Raw genomic sequence first — 16,382 nt, 5'->3', positions numbered from 1 at the left:
TGAGAAGTATGGCATCTCAGTTGAAGAACCTACATTGATTAAGGCGCATATGAAATCTCGTTACCGTGGTGATAAGTATCACAACATTTTTGTTTTGATAGATAAAGCAAAAGTTGGACGGGATTCTATTCGTGAGTACTATTGTACTTGTGAAAGTGGTGCTCGGACTGCAGGTTGTTGCAGTCATGTAATGACAATTGTGTGGTTCCTTGGATGTGCTCAATACCATGGAATACAAATACCCAATCCTGAAATATGCAACGTATCTATCACGATTCACAAAACAACCCTGCATAGTGAGAGGCAAGGGGACTCACAGTAGAAAAGCATCCCGATCCGTGAGAGGGGGTGTCAAGTGTCACTTCAACTCGATCTGTCTCGGGGAACTTTTATGCTAGGCGAAAACTAAGGTCATGTTTGAACCCGCCGTACAAAATCCATAAGAAACTATATGTTTCACTTTGTTATATATATATTTTATTCCTTGGTATGGACACTTAAAGAGTTTCGTGTACTTTCATGGATTATGAGAAAGCATCACATTCACACCTTTATATCTCCGGAACCGTACCTATGCGCATCTTGAAATTTTACTAGGATTAATGTCCCATCATATAGTACTATTTGGCATAAAAAAAGTTTGAAATTCGAGGTCCAAAAAATGGGCGAAAAAACAGGCCTTTTTGCCGTCACTCTTTCTTTTCCATTTTTCTATATTCTTTTTCCGTTTGATACTTGTTTTGTGGGGACTTGTTAAAATGGAGATATTCTGCGGAACTAAGAGTAAACTGTTAGTATTCAGGGATTAATATAGTTAGGGAGTTAGGGAGGATAGTTAGGGAGTAAGTCCAAAGGTGGACAATTGCGGTAAATCGCGGTAATACCTGTAGTTGTTTCAGTATCATGAATTTGAACGTTTGAATTTTCTTTGTCACTGTCACTGTTATCTCGTGGTACGTATGTAATTATATCGTCACAATCTTCAGAGGATGACGAACGACTGCAAGTAGAACAAGTAGACGAACTAGAACTTGAATTCCTACTTGACTGACTACATCTTGCAATAATATTACGAGACTGGCTGGGATCTGCTGTATTCCCTGAAAAATGGAAAGAAGCATAATAATACTTTAAGTATTTTCAATCATCATTGTGCTATAAAATGGATACTATAAACTCTTCCTAGGATTTAAAATAGGGCCATTATTATGGCTACTTATAAAAAGTGTAATTTACATACAGCATTCTTCTAAAGCCTGATCAAAAGAAGTAGCGTTTGTAGAAGGTTCGTTATCGACAACAAGTTCATTGTCAAGAGGAAGTTCATCCGCAGATTTATCTTCAACACATTTGTTTTCAACAGGAACTTCATTCTTTTCTGATAGTAATTCTGTAGCCATTTTAACCATTATTTTCCCACGACAGGACATAATTATAGTACGCTAAAATAAAAGTAATATTGAAAATGAACTGTATTAATGACATGAGAAAACTTATATTGTCACATTTCAATATTTGGTTTTAGGTACAAGATAGGTTAGTAACAAAACTGACATAAGTGTAAATAACGAAAGCTAAATCATGAAAGTGGGAAAAATATGTTCAGCAAGACTGTCATAAGGACTCATAGTTTCAAATTGATGATTCAGAATAGACATAATGTTTTTTGTAATAACGACATAATAAGAAATACTACAGTTACAAGGAGGATTGTTTGCTGCAAGAACGTCATATTTGGAAATAATACTAATGTGAACCATGTAGATTATTTCATTAATACAGTCATAAGTTAAACTGATACATTTCTGATGACAAAAAAGAAGATAGCAAGTAGTCTTACCTTTACAGCAATAGCGTTATAACACCAAATAAGTCACTCTATTTGCAACTGTGATGATGTTGTCATTACAGCGACGAAATACCAACTGAGATAAGACAGTGTTGCAACTTACATTGTTCACTAAATGTTAAGGTATAATAGCGACATAACTGCTCTCTAGCGGTGAGGTTTTGGTACTAAAGCTTTGTTGTTTTAACTCTAAATAGTACATTGTACAACCCTTCTCCCTGTAGTAATAACTCAAAAAGGCCGATTTTTGAGATATGTCATTGTTGTAGCAAAGGAGCGATATAACAAAAAATACAATAGATATATATTTTATGTATTTATTTATTTTTTATCGGTATGGTGGATATTGTGGGTATGGTGGGTATGTATATGGGTACGGTGCAGGCGGTGCGTATCCATATGCTGTCGGCGGCAGCGGCGATGCGTATGCTGGATACGTTGTAGGTGGCGGCGGTGCGTAAAATGGATACGCTGTAGGCGGCGGCAGTGGGTACGATCCGTATGTTGGAGGCGGCGGTGGTGGTGGCGGACCATAGCCCATTCTCCTCCTCTCTTGTTGCAGCGCCCGACGTACTATATTTTTGACGTGCTGAATAACAGAAAAAAACATTTTTTTACTCTAAACAAATAATGTTAATCGACCAACTGGCTGTATGTAATTTTTATTTAAAAAAAACAACGTTTCGATCGTGATTGCGATCCTCTTCAAGGATCGTTAGTCAAATCAGAAATATGAAATTGTTGTACATTAGATTATTAAAACCATGGAGTTGTCACATTAAATGTAAAATGTATAAAAAGTAGTAAATTATAATTAAAATGTATGTTAACTATAAGACTTGTCAAAAGAATGAAAAGAAATGAAACGTGTAAGCAAAATAAGCACTTTTTCTTGCTTACATGTTTCTTTTCTTTTCATTCTTTTGACAAGTCTTACAGTTAACATACATTTTAATTATAACTGACTACTTTTTATGTTTTCATACATTTTATATTTAATGTGACAACTCCATGGTGTTTATAATCTGATATGCAACAATTTCATATTTTTGATTTGACTAGCGATCCTTGAAAAGGATCGCAATCACGATCGAAACGTTGTTTTTTTGAATAAAAATTACATACAGCAAGTTGGTCGATTAAGATAAACTGGCGAAAATTTCCTTTCTAATTATACATTTTATTAATACATCTAAAATAATGTAATATATATGTGCGTGCGTGCGTGCGAGTGTGTGCGTGTCGTGTGCGTGCGTGCGATGCGTAACGTAAGCGTGTGTGCGTGAAAAGGAAAGAAGTAAGGAATGAGTGAACGAAGGAATGAGCGAGCGAGCGAATATGTGAACGAGCAAAGAAGCAAAAGGGATAGCGAACAAGAGAGTCAGCGAAGAAGCAAGAGAGAGAGAGAGAGAGAGAGAGAGAGAGCGAATTAAGATACGTGTGCGCACGAAAGAACAAAAACTAACCTAACAAATTATAATTATAAAAAATTGTGCCGTATAGCTCTAAGTTGCATGCACTAACCACCAAAACAAAATTATTGAAAAAGTACTTACTTTATGCGATACGGGCGCCCCTCTTCCTCTTCCTCTTCCTCTTCCTCCATCCCGTGACGGTCGATCCGTTACGGTTGATGACGACGGCGATGGTGCTGTCGACATCAACACAGTTGCACGGGGCTGCCCCGTCGGCGGTGGTGGTGGCGACGGCGGTCGTGGCGACGGCGGTCGTGGCGACGGCGGTCGCAACGGTGGTGGCGATGGTGGTGGCGGTGGTGGTGGCGGTGGTGGTAGCGACGGTGGTGGTGATGGTACCATCGCCGTCGTCAACGTTGTTGACGGAGGCAACGTTTCCGACCGATCGGTTGCGCCTTCGCTTTTTGCTGTAATAAAAAAAATGTTAATTATGTACTTTACATTATTTATGTTAATTATATATGTGTGTGTATATATGAAACATATATTCTTACCTTTTCTATAAGTTCGTCGCGGCATGATCGTTCATCGTAGCACGTCTCAATTGCAAATGGCGCGAGCAGAACAGGGAGTCAGGAAGGTCGATCAATATCGGCGGAAAACAAATGAAGATCTTGTACATATGTCAAGATCTCGGATGGTGTGTGCAGTGCCGACGATAGTCCGCGTTTCGCGAACATTTTGCACCCCTTTTTCAAATATATATAATAAAAAAACTGAACTTTTAAACTAAAAAAGAAATGTTGAACTATCTTCAATACATATTTCATATAAGGTATCCTATAGTAATATCAGATTATAGATATATTTAAAATAAATAAATTTATGTATTACTAATTGTGTATTATGTATCCTTATAATATTACCATATACAACTTATAATTTATAAATGTATATATTATAAATATGTCTATAATCTGATATTACTGTGGGGTAAAAATTAATTTAATTATTATTTATTGATATATATATATGTATACATATGTGTGTGTATGTATATGTATAACTTTTTTATACCAATATAAATTATTATGCGGTACAATTATATAAAATTAATAATTCTTGGATTCTTTGAAGCCTTCGCAATTCATATCGAAGCCTTCAACGCAAATTAGTAGTCCTACTTGTAACTAACTGCGCAAGGATACGCGTAAATTGTACGTAATAAATGCATATTGCAGACAGCATGCTATCGTACATTATTGCGCTTTACAAACACTACACATACATAACTACTCACAACTACTAATCGAATGGCACTGAGCGACAGCAGAGTGAGAAGGATAGTGTCGCGCGGCGGAAACAGTTGAGAACTTCAATTGTTGAAGCACATCGAATAGTATCCATTGTAGCTAACGCGAAATCGTGTGTGCTACAATATTATTTATCTATTATATTACACACAGTATAATAATTAATAAATTATTACTGTTGTGATGGGTGTACATTGTGGAAAGAAGTTGCGTCCGTTTTTGACCAGGTTCTCCAGGAGAAAAGCATACGTACAAAGGTTAGTATCTTGTATATGAGATTTTCATAACAATGAAACAAATAGACAAACAGACAGACAGACAGGTAGACAGACATACAGACAGATACTTTATCACTTTATCATTCTCCGTGTATAACGAAAAAATTATTTTTACAGATTTAATAAACATTAATTATTTTGTTAAATATTTTAGGTTAACAAAGTAATAAAGTTCTAAATATTGTTTTTCGTAATGCAGAAAAATGCAACCGTTGAAAAATAAAAATGTTCTTTGTTTGTTCATCTTTATCTTGAATTAAAAATAAACTGTATGCAGTTATTCTATTTATAATTTATAGTAACAATTGTAATGTTATGCTAGAAGCGTCTACTCGACGATATAGATTAAAATAAATATCAGAAGCGTCTATTCCGGCGGTACTAATTCAAATAAATATCAAAAGCGTCTATCCCGACGGTACTGATTCCAATAAATATCGGAAGCATTTATTCCGACAGTACTAATTCAAATAAAAATCAGAAGCGTCTATCTTGACGGTACTGATTGCAATAAATATCAGAAGCGTCTATCTTGACGGTACTGATTGCAATAAATACAAGAAGCGTCTATCTTGACGGTACTGATTGCAATAAATATCAGAAGCGTCTATCCCGACGGTACTGATTACAATAAATATCGGAAGCATCTATTCCGACAGTACTAATTCAAATAAAAATCAGAAGCGTCTATCTTGACGGTACTGATTGCAATAAATATCAGAAGCGTCTATCCCGACGGTACTGATTACAATAAATATCGGAAGCATCTATTTCGACAGTACTAATTCAAATAAAAATCAGAAGCGTCTATCCCGAAGGTACTGATTGCAATAAACATCAGAAGCGTCTATCCCGACGGTACTGATTACAATAAAAATCAGAGACATCTGGTCTGACAGTACTACTTATTACAAATAGAATAATAGCATACAGTTAATTTTTAATTTAAGATGAAGTCCATAAAATAAGTGTTACATATACAGGGTGGTCCACTTAAATCGATCATCTTAGATATTTCACTTGTTTTTGATGATACGAAAAACTGTCTAAGGAAAAAGTTGCACCGTTCGAAGGGGCTATCATGATGACAGAACAACAATTTTTTCAAGGCTATTTTTTCCGGAGATTCAAAGGTCAAGATAATTTTTTTAAATGGAACTACATATTTTTATTTGCGCAATTTTATAGCCAACATCGAGAGGAGTTTAGCGACCTATGACAACATGACCTTTAAATGATCTTGAACGCGGGAAACAGAAAAATCAAACTTTATGCTCTTCAACACAAAAATATATTTAAGGACGTGTTCGAAATGATGTCCTCCGACTTCGATACATTTTCTAAGGCTCCATGGACGTTCTACTTATCGAAGCCACCTTAGATTTTCGACGGTCCAATAGTTCATATTTCTTCTATTTACTTGTCCATGGTTAGTGAACATTGATTCATCAGTAAACACTCTCATGTTCTGGAATTCAATGGAATGTAAGATTGAAAGAATTCCATACATGTATTGTGTGCGTGTGTGTATGTGTATGTAAATATTTATGATCGTGAAATGCTTTCGCAGTTCAGTTCATTTCCTGAGCTTCTCGATATCAGAGTTTAAATATGACTGATTATACGAAAGAGGAAAGAATAGAAATGCTTCTTATTTACGGTGAAAGCGGAAGAAGCTCTACAGAGGCGCAGAGAATGTACGGCCAAAGATACCCTGAAAAGCGTTTACCGTCTCGCGCTGCTTTTGACTGTCTTATTAAAACATTTCGTGAAACTGGAAGTGTTTGTTCACGTAAGAAAATGTGACCTCGTTTGCAAACTAATGAACCAGCAGAAGTTACTGTTTTGGCTGCAGTGGCAAATAATCCACATATCAGTTCTCGACAAATACAAAGAAATACTGGTATTTCCAAGACAAGTGTTTTACGCATTTTTAAACGCCACTCATTTCATCCATATCACATTGCATTGCATCAAGAACTTCATGGAAATGATTTTATTAATCGAATAGAATTTTGTCAATGGGCGCTACAACAGTTGGAGGTCAATGAATCCTTCTTCAACAGAATATTGTTTACCGATGAATCAACTTTCACTAACCATGGACAAGTAAATAGAAGAAATATGCACTATTGGTCCGTTGAAAATCCAAGGTGGCTTCGACAAGTAGAACGTCAACGTCCATGGTCTTAATATATGGTGTGGTGTTTTACACAATCGAATCATTGGCCCTTTCTTTATTGATGGTACATTAAATGGTCAAAAATATGCTGATTTTTTGTCCCAACAATTATCAAACTTATTGGAAGAGGTGCCGTTAGAAACTCGTTTACAAATGTGGTATCAGCATGATGGTTGTCCGGCTCATAACGACGTGTTGCACGTACAGTTTTACACGAAATGTTTCCGGAACGCTGGGTAGGAAGAGGAGGACATATCAGTTGGCCAGCACGTTCTCCTGATTTGAATCCTTTAGACTTTTTTGTGGGGAATGTTAAAGAACACTGTTTACAATGATGTACCAACTACACAAGAGAACATAAAGAGAGCGCATTTTGAATGCATGTACTAGTATAAATTCAGAAATGATAGAAAGGGTAAGAGTATCATTTGTGCATCGTATTACAAAATGTATTGAAGTCGAAGGACATCATTTCGAACACCTCCTTAAATAAATTTTTGTGTTGAAGAGCATAAAGTTTGATTTTTCTGTTTCCCGCGTTCAAGATCATTTAAAGGTCATATTGTCATAGGTCGCTGAACTCCTCTCGATGTTGGCTATAAAATTGCGCAAACAAAAATATGTAGTTCCATTTAAAAAATTATCTTGACCTTTGAATCTCCGAAAAAAATAGCCTTGAAAAAATTGTTGTTCTGTCATCATGATAGCCCCTTCGAACGGTGCAACTTTTTCCTTAGACATTTTTTCGTATCATCAAAAACAAGTGAAATATCTAAGATGATCGATTTAAGTGAACCGCCCTGTATATATATATATATATATATATATATATATATTGATTATTAATATTTTATGCTTTTTTCTTTATCGTTACGTATATTAATATATTTACTTTTTTTGTAGACGGAAGTTAAAAAGGGTGAGCAAAGAAATGAGTTGCAGGAACAATGAGAGTACGGACGAATCCATCAATGTCGGACAATCAATAAAATCATTGATTGCTCCCAATATGATGGAATCAGAATTCCGTATCCAAGAAACGTGCCAGGATAAAATAACAAAAGACGAAGGTACGTGCAAAAATTTTCAATGCGAAGATGACAATAGTATTGTCATCGAAAAAGGCTTGGATGTATATCGAATCCAAGAACACGAGCCCGCAGGCCGTCGCATTGTCAACGATAATTTAAGCATTGAAAGTGGCTGTCTGGATACAAATTGTATCCAGGAAAGCATGCCTGAAGGCCGTCGCATTGTCGACATTTCTTATATGTGGAATGAAATCCACAGAACGTTTGATAATCATGCGCGAGAAATCGAGTGCCAATTTAAAGATTGGAAACTGATACATTCTCTTCGGCATGGGTTAAAGACGCAGTTGTTCTTCAAATGCCAAATGTGCCATTACGAAAACGACATCTGGTCAGAACCCACGGAACCGCATGTTTTAGACATTGATACAGCTGCTGCAGCAGGCAGTATTACAACGGGAATTGGTTACGCCCAACTGGAAGAGTTGTGTGCAGCTGTAAACATTCCTTGTATGTCTGAAAAGACATACATAAATCGTCGAGATACTTCAGTCGACGATTTCCTGAATACTGCCATGCAAAGCATGAAAATGGCAGGCGAGGAGGAAAAACAACTCGCAATTGAAAGGAATGAAACTATAAATGGCATTCCATATATAACCGTCGTTGCAGATGGTAGTTGGGGGAAGAGATCGTACGGCTCTGCGTACGATTCACTTTCCGGCGTCGGTGCTATAATCGGTTACCGCACGAGAAAAGTTCTCTTCATTGGTATCCGTAACAAATATTGCGCGCCATGCGACATGGCGGAGCGACGAGGTCTCCATGTACGGAAGCATAAATGCTACAAAAATTTCGACCGCAACGCTAGCTCGACAAGCATGGAGAGCGACGCTATTGCGGAAGGCTTCAACAGTAGCCTTGAAATGCATGGACTGATTTACAAAACAGTTATTGCCGATGGCGATAGCAGCGTATATCAGTCCATCATGAATAATGCACCGTACCGCGAAATGCATGTGATGGTGCGAAAGATTGAATGCACCAATCATTTGCTTCGCAACTTATGCAAAAAGCTGAAAGCTGTAGCAGAAACGACTCAGCCAAGCATGCATAGGAAGCGTGAGTTTGTACAGCTGCGAAATGTTGTGAAAATCAACATTTTAAAAATACGCAAAGAAGTGTTGCGATTAGCCGCTGTACAAAGAAAACGATCGCAATCTGACCATGTGAAGGCTATGGATTTACAAAAAGCCATATTAAACATCCCTAGCCATATATTTGGTGAACATAAGCGATGCAAAGAGCATGGTATAGACAAAAGCAACTGCGATAACAGCAAGAATTATGTCCCACTTCTGCAGTTGTATGGTCTGTACCAAAAAGTTGATAGTGCTGTAAAGTGGCTGAGCGCTTATTCTGAGTTTGTTATTAAATTTAACAAACAATCCTTTAAAAGCGTTCAATTCCATCATCTGCAAACTAATTGGTGGAAAACGCATACATTTTGACCAACGAGGTTCATATAATGCCAGAATTGCAGGAAGTGTTGTGCAGTACAACACGCAACAAGTTCTTACACAAGTGCATGAAAACATGTGTAAGAATGTGCCTCTTGTTGCCAGTAATATAGAAAGACGACGCCAAATCAGAGTTGCGCAAAGCAAACAATACAGAGAGGTGGAAGGGAGGCAGAAAAAATTTAAGCGAGATGCAGGGCCAGATTCTTATTACGGCCCACAGTCGCAAAAACCAGATCTTGCACCTCATGTTTTCGAGCAATTACAGCAAAATCATGTTGAAAGGTTGCTCGAAAACGCAGCTAATCGTAACCAAATTGAATGTCAGACAAGAGGTCAAAGTGATTGTGAATTGTGGCACTCATTGAAACTCGAAATGTTGACGGCATCCAATTTTGGAATCGTATGTCGCATGAGACCAACAACGTCTTGCGCAGCGACAGTAAAAAGCATTTTGTTTCCTCCTTCCATCGAAACCGTTGCCATGAAATATGGACGCGACATGGAGGACGTCGCAAAGAAACAGATTGCTGCAAAGTTAAACAAGGACATTAGACCATGTGGATTGTTCATTGATGAAGAAAATCCATGCTTGGGCGCTTCTCCTGACGGTCTTATTGATGAAGACGGTCTCCTGGAGATTAAATGTCCTTTGTCAGCTGAGAATTTGACAGCTGATGAGGCTTCACAGAAATTGCCTCAATTCAAAACTGTGTTTGACCGAAAGAATCCTGATAAAATGAATCCGAAACACCGATACTTTTATCAGGTTCAAGGTCAATTAAATATCACACGGCGAGATTATTGCATCTTTGTTGTGTGGACGCCTAAAAGTTTCAAAATAGTGCGTGTTAGCAGAGATGAAGTTTTTTGGAAAAACCAAATGCTACCTTTCCTAACACGTTTCTATTATGAATGCATGCTGCCTGAGATATTGGACAGTCGCTTCAATAGGCACTTGCCAATAAGAGATCCGCGGTACATACATGAGGCTAAAGAAAGTAAAAATGCATGTAAAAGGACTAATAGTTCAGTAGGTCAGCGGAAAATTTTCCTGAAGGATGAAACTGCTGAACAGATCAGTCCACTAACAGAACCATCTACTGTTTCTCATTCTGAGAAACAAGATGATGATTGCATCATCATCAGTTATTCTAATGAAAAAAGAGAAATAACTGAAGAAGATGCAAAAAGAATGAAAAACACTCTCGACGATACAATTGTTCCTTTCTCTTTGCTGGAGCAGAATATTTTACCTCTGCACAGCAAAGTGAACGATGAATCTTTAGATGCATTTTTACGCATCGTCAGAGAGATGTCTCCTTTCGAAACACAAAGCGTGCAATACCTGGAATGTCCTCAGCTCATTGACGCTAGTACTAGCGTCATGAGCATTCAAATAATTGGAGGGAATTGTACCGATCATTGGCAAACATCATTATGCTTGTTGAATGTTATGTAGCAAGCTTTATTGCAACATGTATTATTTTCCAGACTATAATATTTAATTTTAATAAATACTAATTAGTGTCATTTTCAGATTTATTTAGTTTATATTTTTATATACTCCCATCACATTTATTCAAAATCGACGGAGATTCTGCGTTATTAAAAATAATTCAAAGTATTCTGACACATTCACAATAATTTCACATCATTTTAGTAATTATAAGTAATCTGGCTCTAGATTTTGATACAAATAGTAGCGATGTTTCGGTGAATTTGGTTTTTTGTTTTATAAAAATATCCTATAAAAGTTTCATATACGAGAAGCTACAAAATGTAATGATTGTATGAAAAAAATTTTATTGGAATGTTCATATGCACATTTGATATATATTGTAAAAAAGTAAGTTTGTTGTGATATATAATACATCATTATAGATAAATGCGCTCATATGCGCGACTCGGAACGCACCCTAAATGTTGAAAGACTTCCTACAGTCCAGTTGACGTTCCAAATGCTTCAGAATTTTGAAGCATTCACGTCTTCCCGACATGTCAGTAATGTCAATTCTGTCAGCCACTGATATTTTAGTTCTATCGAAGTGGCAGCACTTTCACGAAAAAGTTCACTAGCAGCTCCAGCATCCCCTTAATAACGCTACTTAGTATTTCGTTCACGAATCGCTGAAAACCAGTCGGAGTAATTTGTAATCCAAACAGCATTCGCTGATACTCGTATTGGCCGAACAGAGTAATAAAAGCCGTATATTTAATACTATCCTCCGCCATGTAAATATGATGGAATCCATCTTTAAGATCTAACAAAGTAAAATATTGCTTACCCTGTAAATCCTCGATCTGCTCTTCAATAACACAGGCCCACAAAAAAAGAAAAGTTGTCTGCGCCATGGACTAGACCATGGTATTCCCATGTATTTTCGCCTACTGAAACCGAATATGATCTCAGTTTTGCCCCTACACGTCAGGTTTTTTTCTATAGCCAAAAACACCTTGGAAAATCCATTAAATCGTAGATCCCACAACTTAACATCAAACTCCGTAGCTCACTCAACTCCAAACAGCCAAACTAAGAATCCCATAACCTTTTCATACTAATCTTGAAACTTTCGTTCCTTTCGAAAACAAATTCTTTTCTTTCAACCTTGAAGCTAGTAATTCGGCTCCGCTCATGGATCTTTGACTCCGCTCCTGGAAATCTACCATCGAATTTATATATATGTGGCTATCCCATAGTTACATTGTTCCTGGATCCTGCTGCCTCAGAGGATGCTGGAGATGGTGACAACTGCCTTAATCGAGGATGTGTAGAATGATCCATTTTCTGATGCTCTGAGGTAACGAAGCCAGCGAAGGCGCGCTGCCTTGCAGGAGGGCGTTAGGGTATGAGGATGAAGCCGTAGTGTGTCCGACGACGAGTTGACTTTGTCCTCGTCAAAGTCGGAAAGCCCTCATATTTAAACCTAGGCAGGTATGTAGGTTATCACCCCTAGGACGGCGGACTCACCTGCGATCGGAACAGGATCCCTAACGTGCGGGTTTTTCAATATATCCATGGCTCTTGAAAATCAAAATCCTGAATTCATTCAAAATACATTTAGATCCTCGGTGGCTCCTCATAGATGCGATAGTGAACCGAATTCATTCTGTTATGTTTGTGGAGAATGTAAATTGAAGAAAAATCGTAAAAAATTTTCACAGAAAAATTAAAATCAGCATATGAAGAATGTTTTGCCTCTGAAGTGCGTGATGGGAATCGTTACTGGTTACCTCAATTAGTATGCAGTGCTTGCAAAACTATGATGGATGGAAAAAAGATAAGAATAACAAAGGATTGAAAATCACTAAGCCTATGGTTTGGGGACAACCAGAAAATAAAGAAGATTGTTACTTCTGTATGACAAAAACAAAAGGATACAACAGTTTAAATTTGCATAAAATCACGTATGCAAATGTTTCTAGTGTTACAAAACCTATTATATCAACAGAGAATGTTGATGTAGAAGATAGGGAAGTTGATCTCTGTTCATCACTTGATGAAATGGAGATTGATGGAGCATCTGATGAAGAATACGAGAGTAATGGAGGAACAAGTGAAAGCGATAATGTCGGAAGTGAAAACGAATATGTTTCATCGAATAAGAAAAATACTGAACCTCAAACATTTAATCAAGAAGAATTGAATGATCTGATCAGGGAATTAGGGTTGCCTAAAGATGGAGCCGAATTATTAGCTTCAAGGTTGAAAGAAAAGAATCTGTTATCGAAAGAAACGAAAGTTTCAATTTATCGAACGAGGGATAAATCATTCAGGAAATACTTTACTCAAGACGAAGATCTGGTATACTGTCATGATGTTACAGGACTGATGAATGATTTGAAAAAGAATGTATACAAAGCTGAAAAATGGAGATTGTTTATAGGTTCCTCCAAGCGAAGCCTGAAGGCCGTGTTGTTACATAATTCTAATAAATATACGCCAATACCCATAGCACATTCAGTAACGCTCAAAGAAGAATACAAGAATATTGAGATACTTACATAAAATAAAATACTCGGAACACAACTAGCAAATTTGTGGTGATCTCAAAATTCTTTCTATGATTTTGGATCAGCAATCAGGTTTCACGAAGTTTCCATGCTTTTTATGCTTATGGGATAGCAGAGACCGCAAAAACCATTACGTCAAAATACATTGGCCTGCGAGGGAATCCATGGAATCCGGTTCAAAAAATGTCATCAACAAGTCTTTAGTAGAGCCATCCAAGATTCTCCTCCCTCCTCTTCACATTAAACTTGGTTTGATGAAACAATTTGTTAAAGCTTTAAATAAGGATGGTTCGTGTTATGCATACTTGGCAAATAAATTTTCAGCAATAACTGATACTAAATTGAAAGAGGGAATTTTCGATGGCCCACAAATCCGTACAATGTTGAGAGATGAAGCATTCGTTGCTACAATGAATGCCAAAGAAAAGGCTGCGTGGCTTAGCTTTAAGGAGGTGGTTAAACATTTTTTAGGTAATTACAAGAGTGAAAACTATGAAGAAATAGTTGCTGATATGCTTAGGAAATACCAATAATTGGATTTCCTGATGAATTACAAGCTACACTTCCTCTATTCACATCTTGATTACTTCCCAGAAAATTTTGGGGATTACAGCGAAAAGCAAGGAGAACGATTTCATCAAGATATCAAAGAAATGAAACGTCGTTACCAGGGTAGAAGGGATAAATATGATGGCTGACTTCTGTTGGATGTTGAAGAGAGAAAGTGTTGTGAAAGGGAGGAAGCGTAAACGGAATCCACTGCACAGATCATTTGAAGATAAGAGGGTACGAAAACACAGACGATCATGAGTTGTGCTGTCTAAAAGCTTTCCTAAATAGAATATATTTGGTATAACTCCATAACTCTGCATAACTCCCAGGGTCATGTGGTTATTGCGAGTCTGCTAGATTTCCAGGTTTATGGGGTTATGGAGTTATGGAGTTGTGGGTTATGGGGTTACGGGGTTATGGGTTATGGGGTTTGCTGTTCAAGGATAACGGGGTTATAGAAATATAAAGTTTGCTGATTCAAGGTTTGTAACTCATGATTTTCCAACGTGCTTTTGGCTGTAGAAAAAATTCCTGACGTGTAGGGGCAAAACTGAGGTCATATTCGGTTTCAGTAGGCGAAAATACATGGGAATACCATGGTCTAGTCCATGGCGCAGACAACTTTTCTTTTTATGTGGGCCTGTGTAATTGGTAACGGATAATTATCTCGACTAGTAACCTTATTTAGATTCCAATTAATCAACGCACATTCGTAAATTACCGTCTCGTTTCTTTACTGTTGTGCCCCGTAGTCACAGTGAATTCAACAAGTTTAATATTTGTATATAGAACACTTATATTTCTTGTATAATATACATCTAACAAAAGGATGCAGTAAAACTTGCACGTTATTTTATCAGTCGCGTGGTCTTACTTTTAACTTAACTCAACTGAACTTGTATATCTTAAGGCGCTTGCGCAAACTAAACACACTACATCCATCTATCAGCTCGCTGCAATTGTACTGCACGTATACTCCTCAACACTCCCACTCGTGAAGTACAGTTTTAAATAACCAAAACAATTTTTCGCTTATTACAATGCAGATAATAAAATAAAAAACTATACCAAATACACTTACTTCAATATCTTTCACTTATGAAACACGTTTAAATGAAATTAAATTAATCAAACTACAATTAAATCAATATATTTAGATTATGCCGCCAGAGTAAAATTAATAAAACTTCTTCTTCCAACGACCATAACTGACATATATGAAAATGACATATAATTTGTAATACACTTGATAAGGACCACGAATGGTGGTCGAAACGTTGTGTGCTTAATTTTTGAATAAAGATAGCCAGTTTTAGTTGTTCGAAGAAGAAGTTTTACAAACTACAATTATTCAAAAATTTCTGTTTAACCAAAGGCTTTGTCAATATGTCAGCTATTTGATCTGAACTAGCTACATGTATAATTTCAAGCTTCTTTTGATCTACTAAATCTCGAATATAATGAAATTTAATATCTACATGTTTTGTACGTTTATGAAAAATAGGGCTTTTAATTAAGCACTTAGCTGCTGCGTTGTCGAGATGTAGTCTTGTCGGTTCAGTTTGACCAACTCTTAAGTTGTCCAGTAGACCTCTGGCCCAGACTATTTCCTTTGCAGCTTCATGTGCAGCCATGTACTCGGTATGAGTCGTTGATGTGGCTACAATCCCTTGTTTGCGTGAAGCCCACACAACAGTCCATCGTTGAACATTATTACCAATCCACTGGTTGAACGTCGTGTGTCCACACACGACGCATAATCAGCATCAGAGTAAGTTATTAATTTATTTTTATCGTCTGCCGAAGTTTTAAAATTTAAACCAAGTGTTGCAGAACCTTTTAGATATTTTAAAACTCTCTTGGCTGCGTTCCAATGAATGTTGGAAGGGTATTCTAAAAACTGGCTTAATTTATTGACTATATATGAGATATCAGGCCTCGTAGCAATAGCCAGATACATGAGAGATCCAATTAGTTGTCTGTAAGGAACATTTTCCTTTTTACTTAATTGACCATCTTCATTGATGACTCTTGTTAGTACAACATTTGGATCAGCTGGTGTGCTTACTTCATTACAGTTATCCATTTTGAATTTCTTGATAACATTTTTAATATAGGCTGATTGATGAATAATTATTGTTCTTGCTGTACGATATAATTTCCAAACCGAGGTAACAATTGATCGGTGATGTGGTGATTTCAAATTCACGTTTCATTTCGTTTATTAA

The 16,382-nt window shown here is 36.9% G+C and overlaps 1 protein-coding gene across 1 annotated transcript; it reads right to left on the bottom strand.

Annotated features, from left to right (window-relative positions):
- Window positions 1-2,177: 2,177 nt before the first annotated feature.
- LOC105279363 (leucine-rich repeat extensin-like protein 6) lies at window positions 2,178-3,568 on the bottom strand. Its single transcript, XM_020031650.2, has 2 exons — window positions 3,406-3,568; window positions 2,178-2,438 (listed from the first exon to the last, which is right to left on the bottom strand). Exons 1-2 carry the CDS (start codon window positions 3,508-3,510, stop codon window positions 2,178-2,180), a joined length of 366 nt encoding a protein of 121 aa, XP_019887209.2. The 5' UTR covers window positions 3,511-3,568.
- Between the last annotated feature and the right edge of the window lie 12,814 nt (window positions 3,569-16,382).

The sequence above is a fragment of the Ooceraea biroi genome, chromosome 12 (assembly GCF_003672135.1).
Source record: "Ooceraea biroi isolate clonal line C1 chromosome 12, Obir_v5.4, whole genome shotgun sequence".
NCBI lineage: Eukaryota > Metazoa > Arthropoda > Insecta > Hymenoptera > Formicidae > Ooceraea > Ooceraea biroi.
The sequence above is the reverse complement of the archived record's forward strand: the minus strand, read 5'-3'. Positions and strand labels throughout refer to the sequence as shown.

Bases quoted from the DNA above. Each gene is read 5' to 3' on its own strand.
- LOC105279363 (XM_020031650.2), bottom strand. From the start codon at position 3,510: ATGTCGACAGCACCATCGCCGTCGTCATCAACCGTAACGGATCGACCG. The intron at 2,439-3,405 runs GTAAGTACTTTT...TCTGTTATTCAG, and splicing joins GGGCGCCCGTATCGCATAAA to CACGTCAAAAATATAGTACG.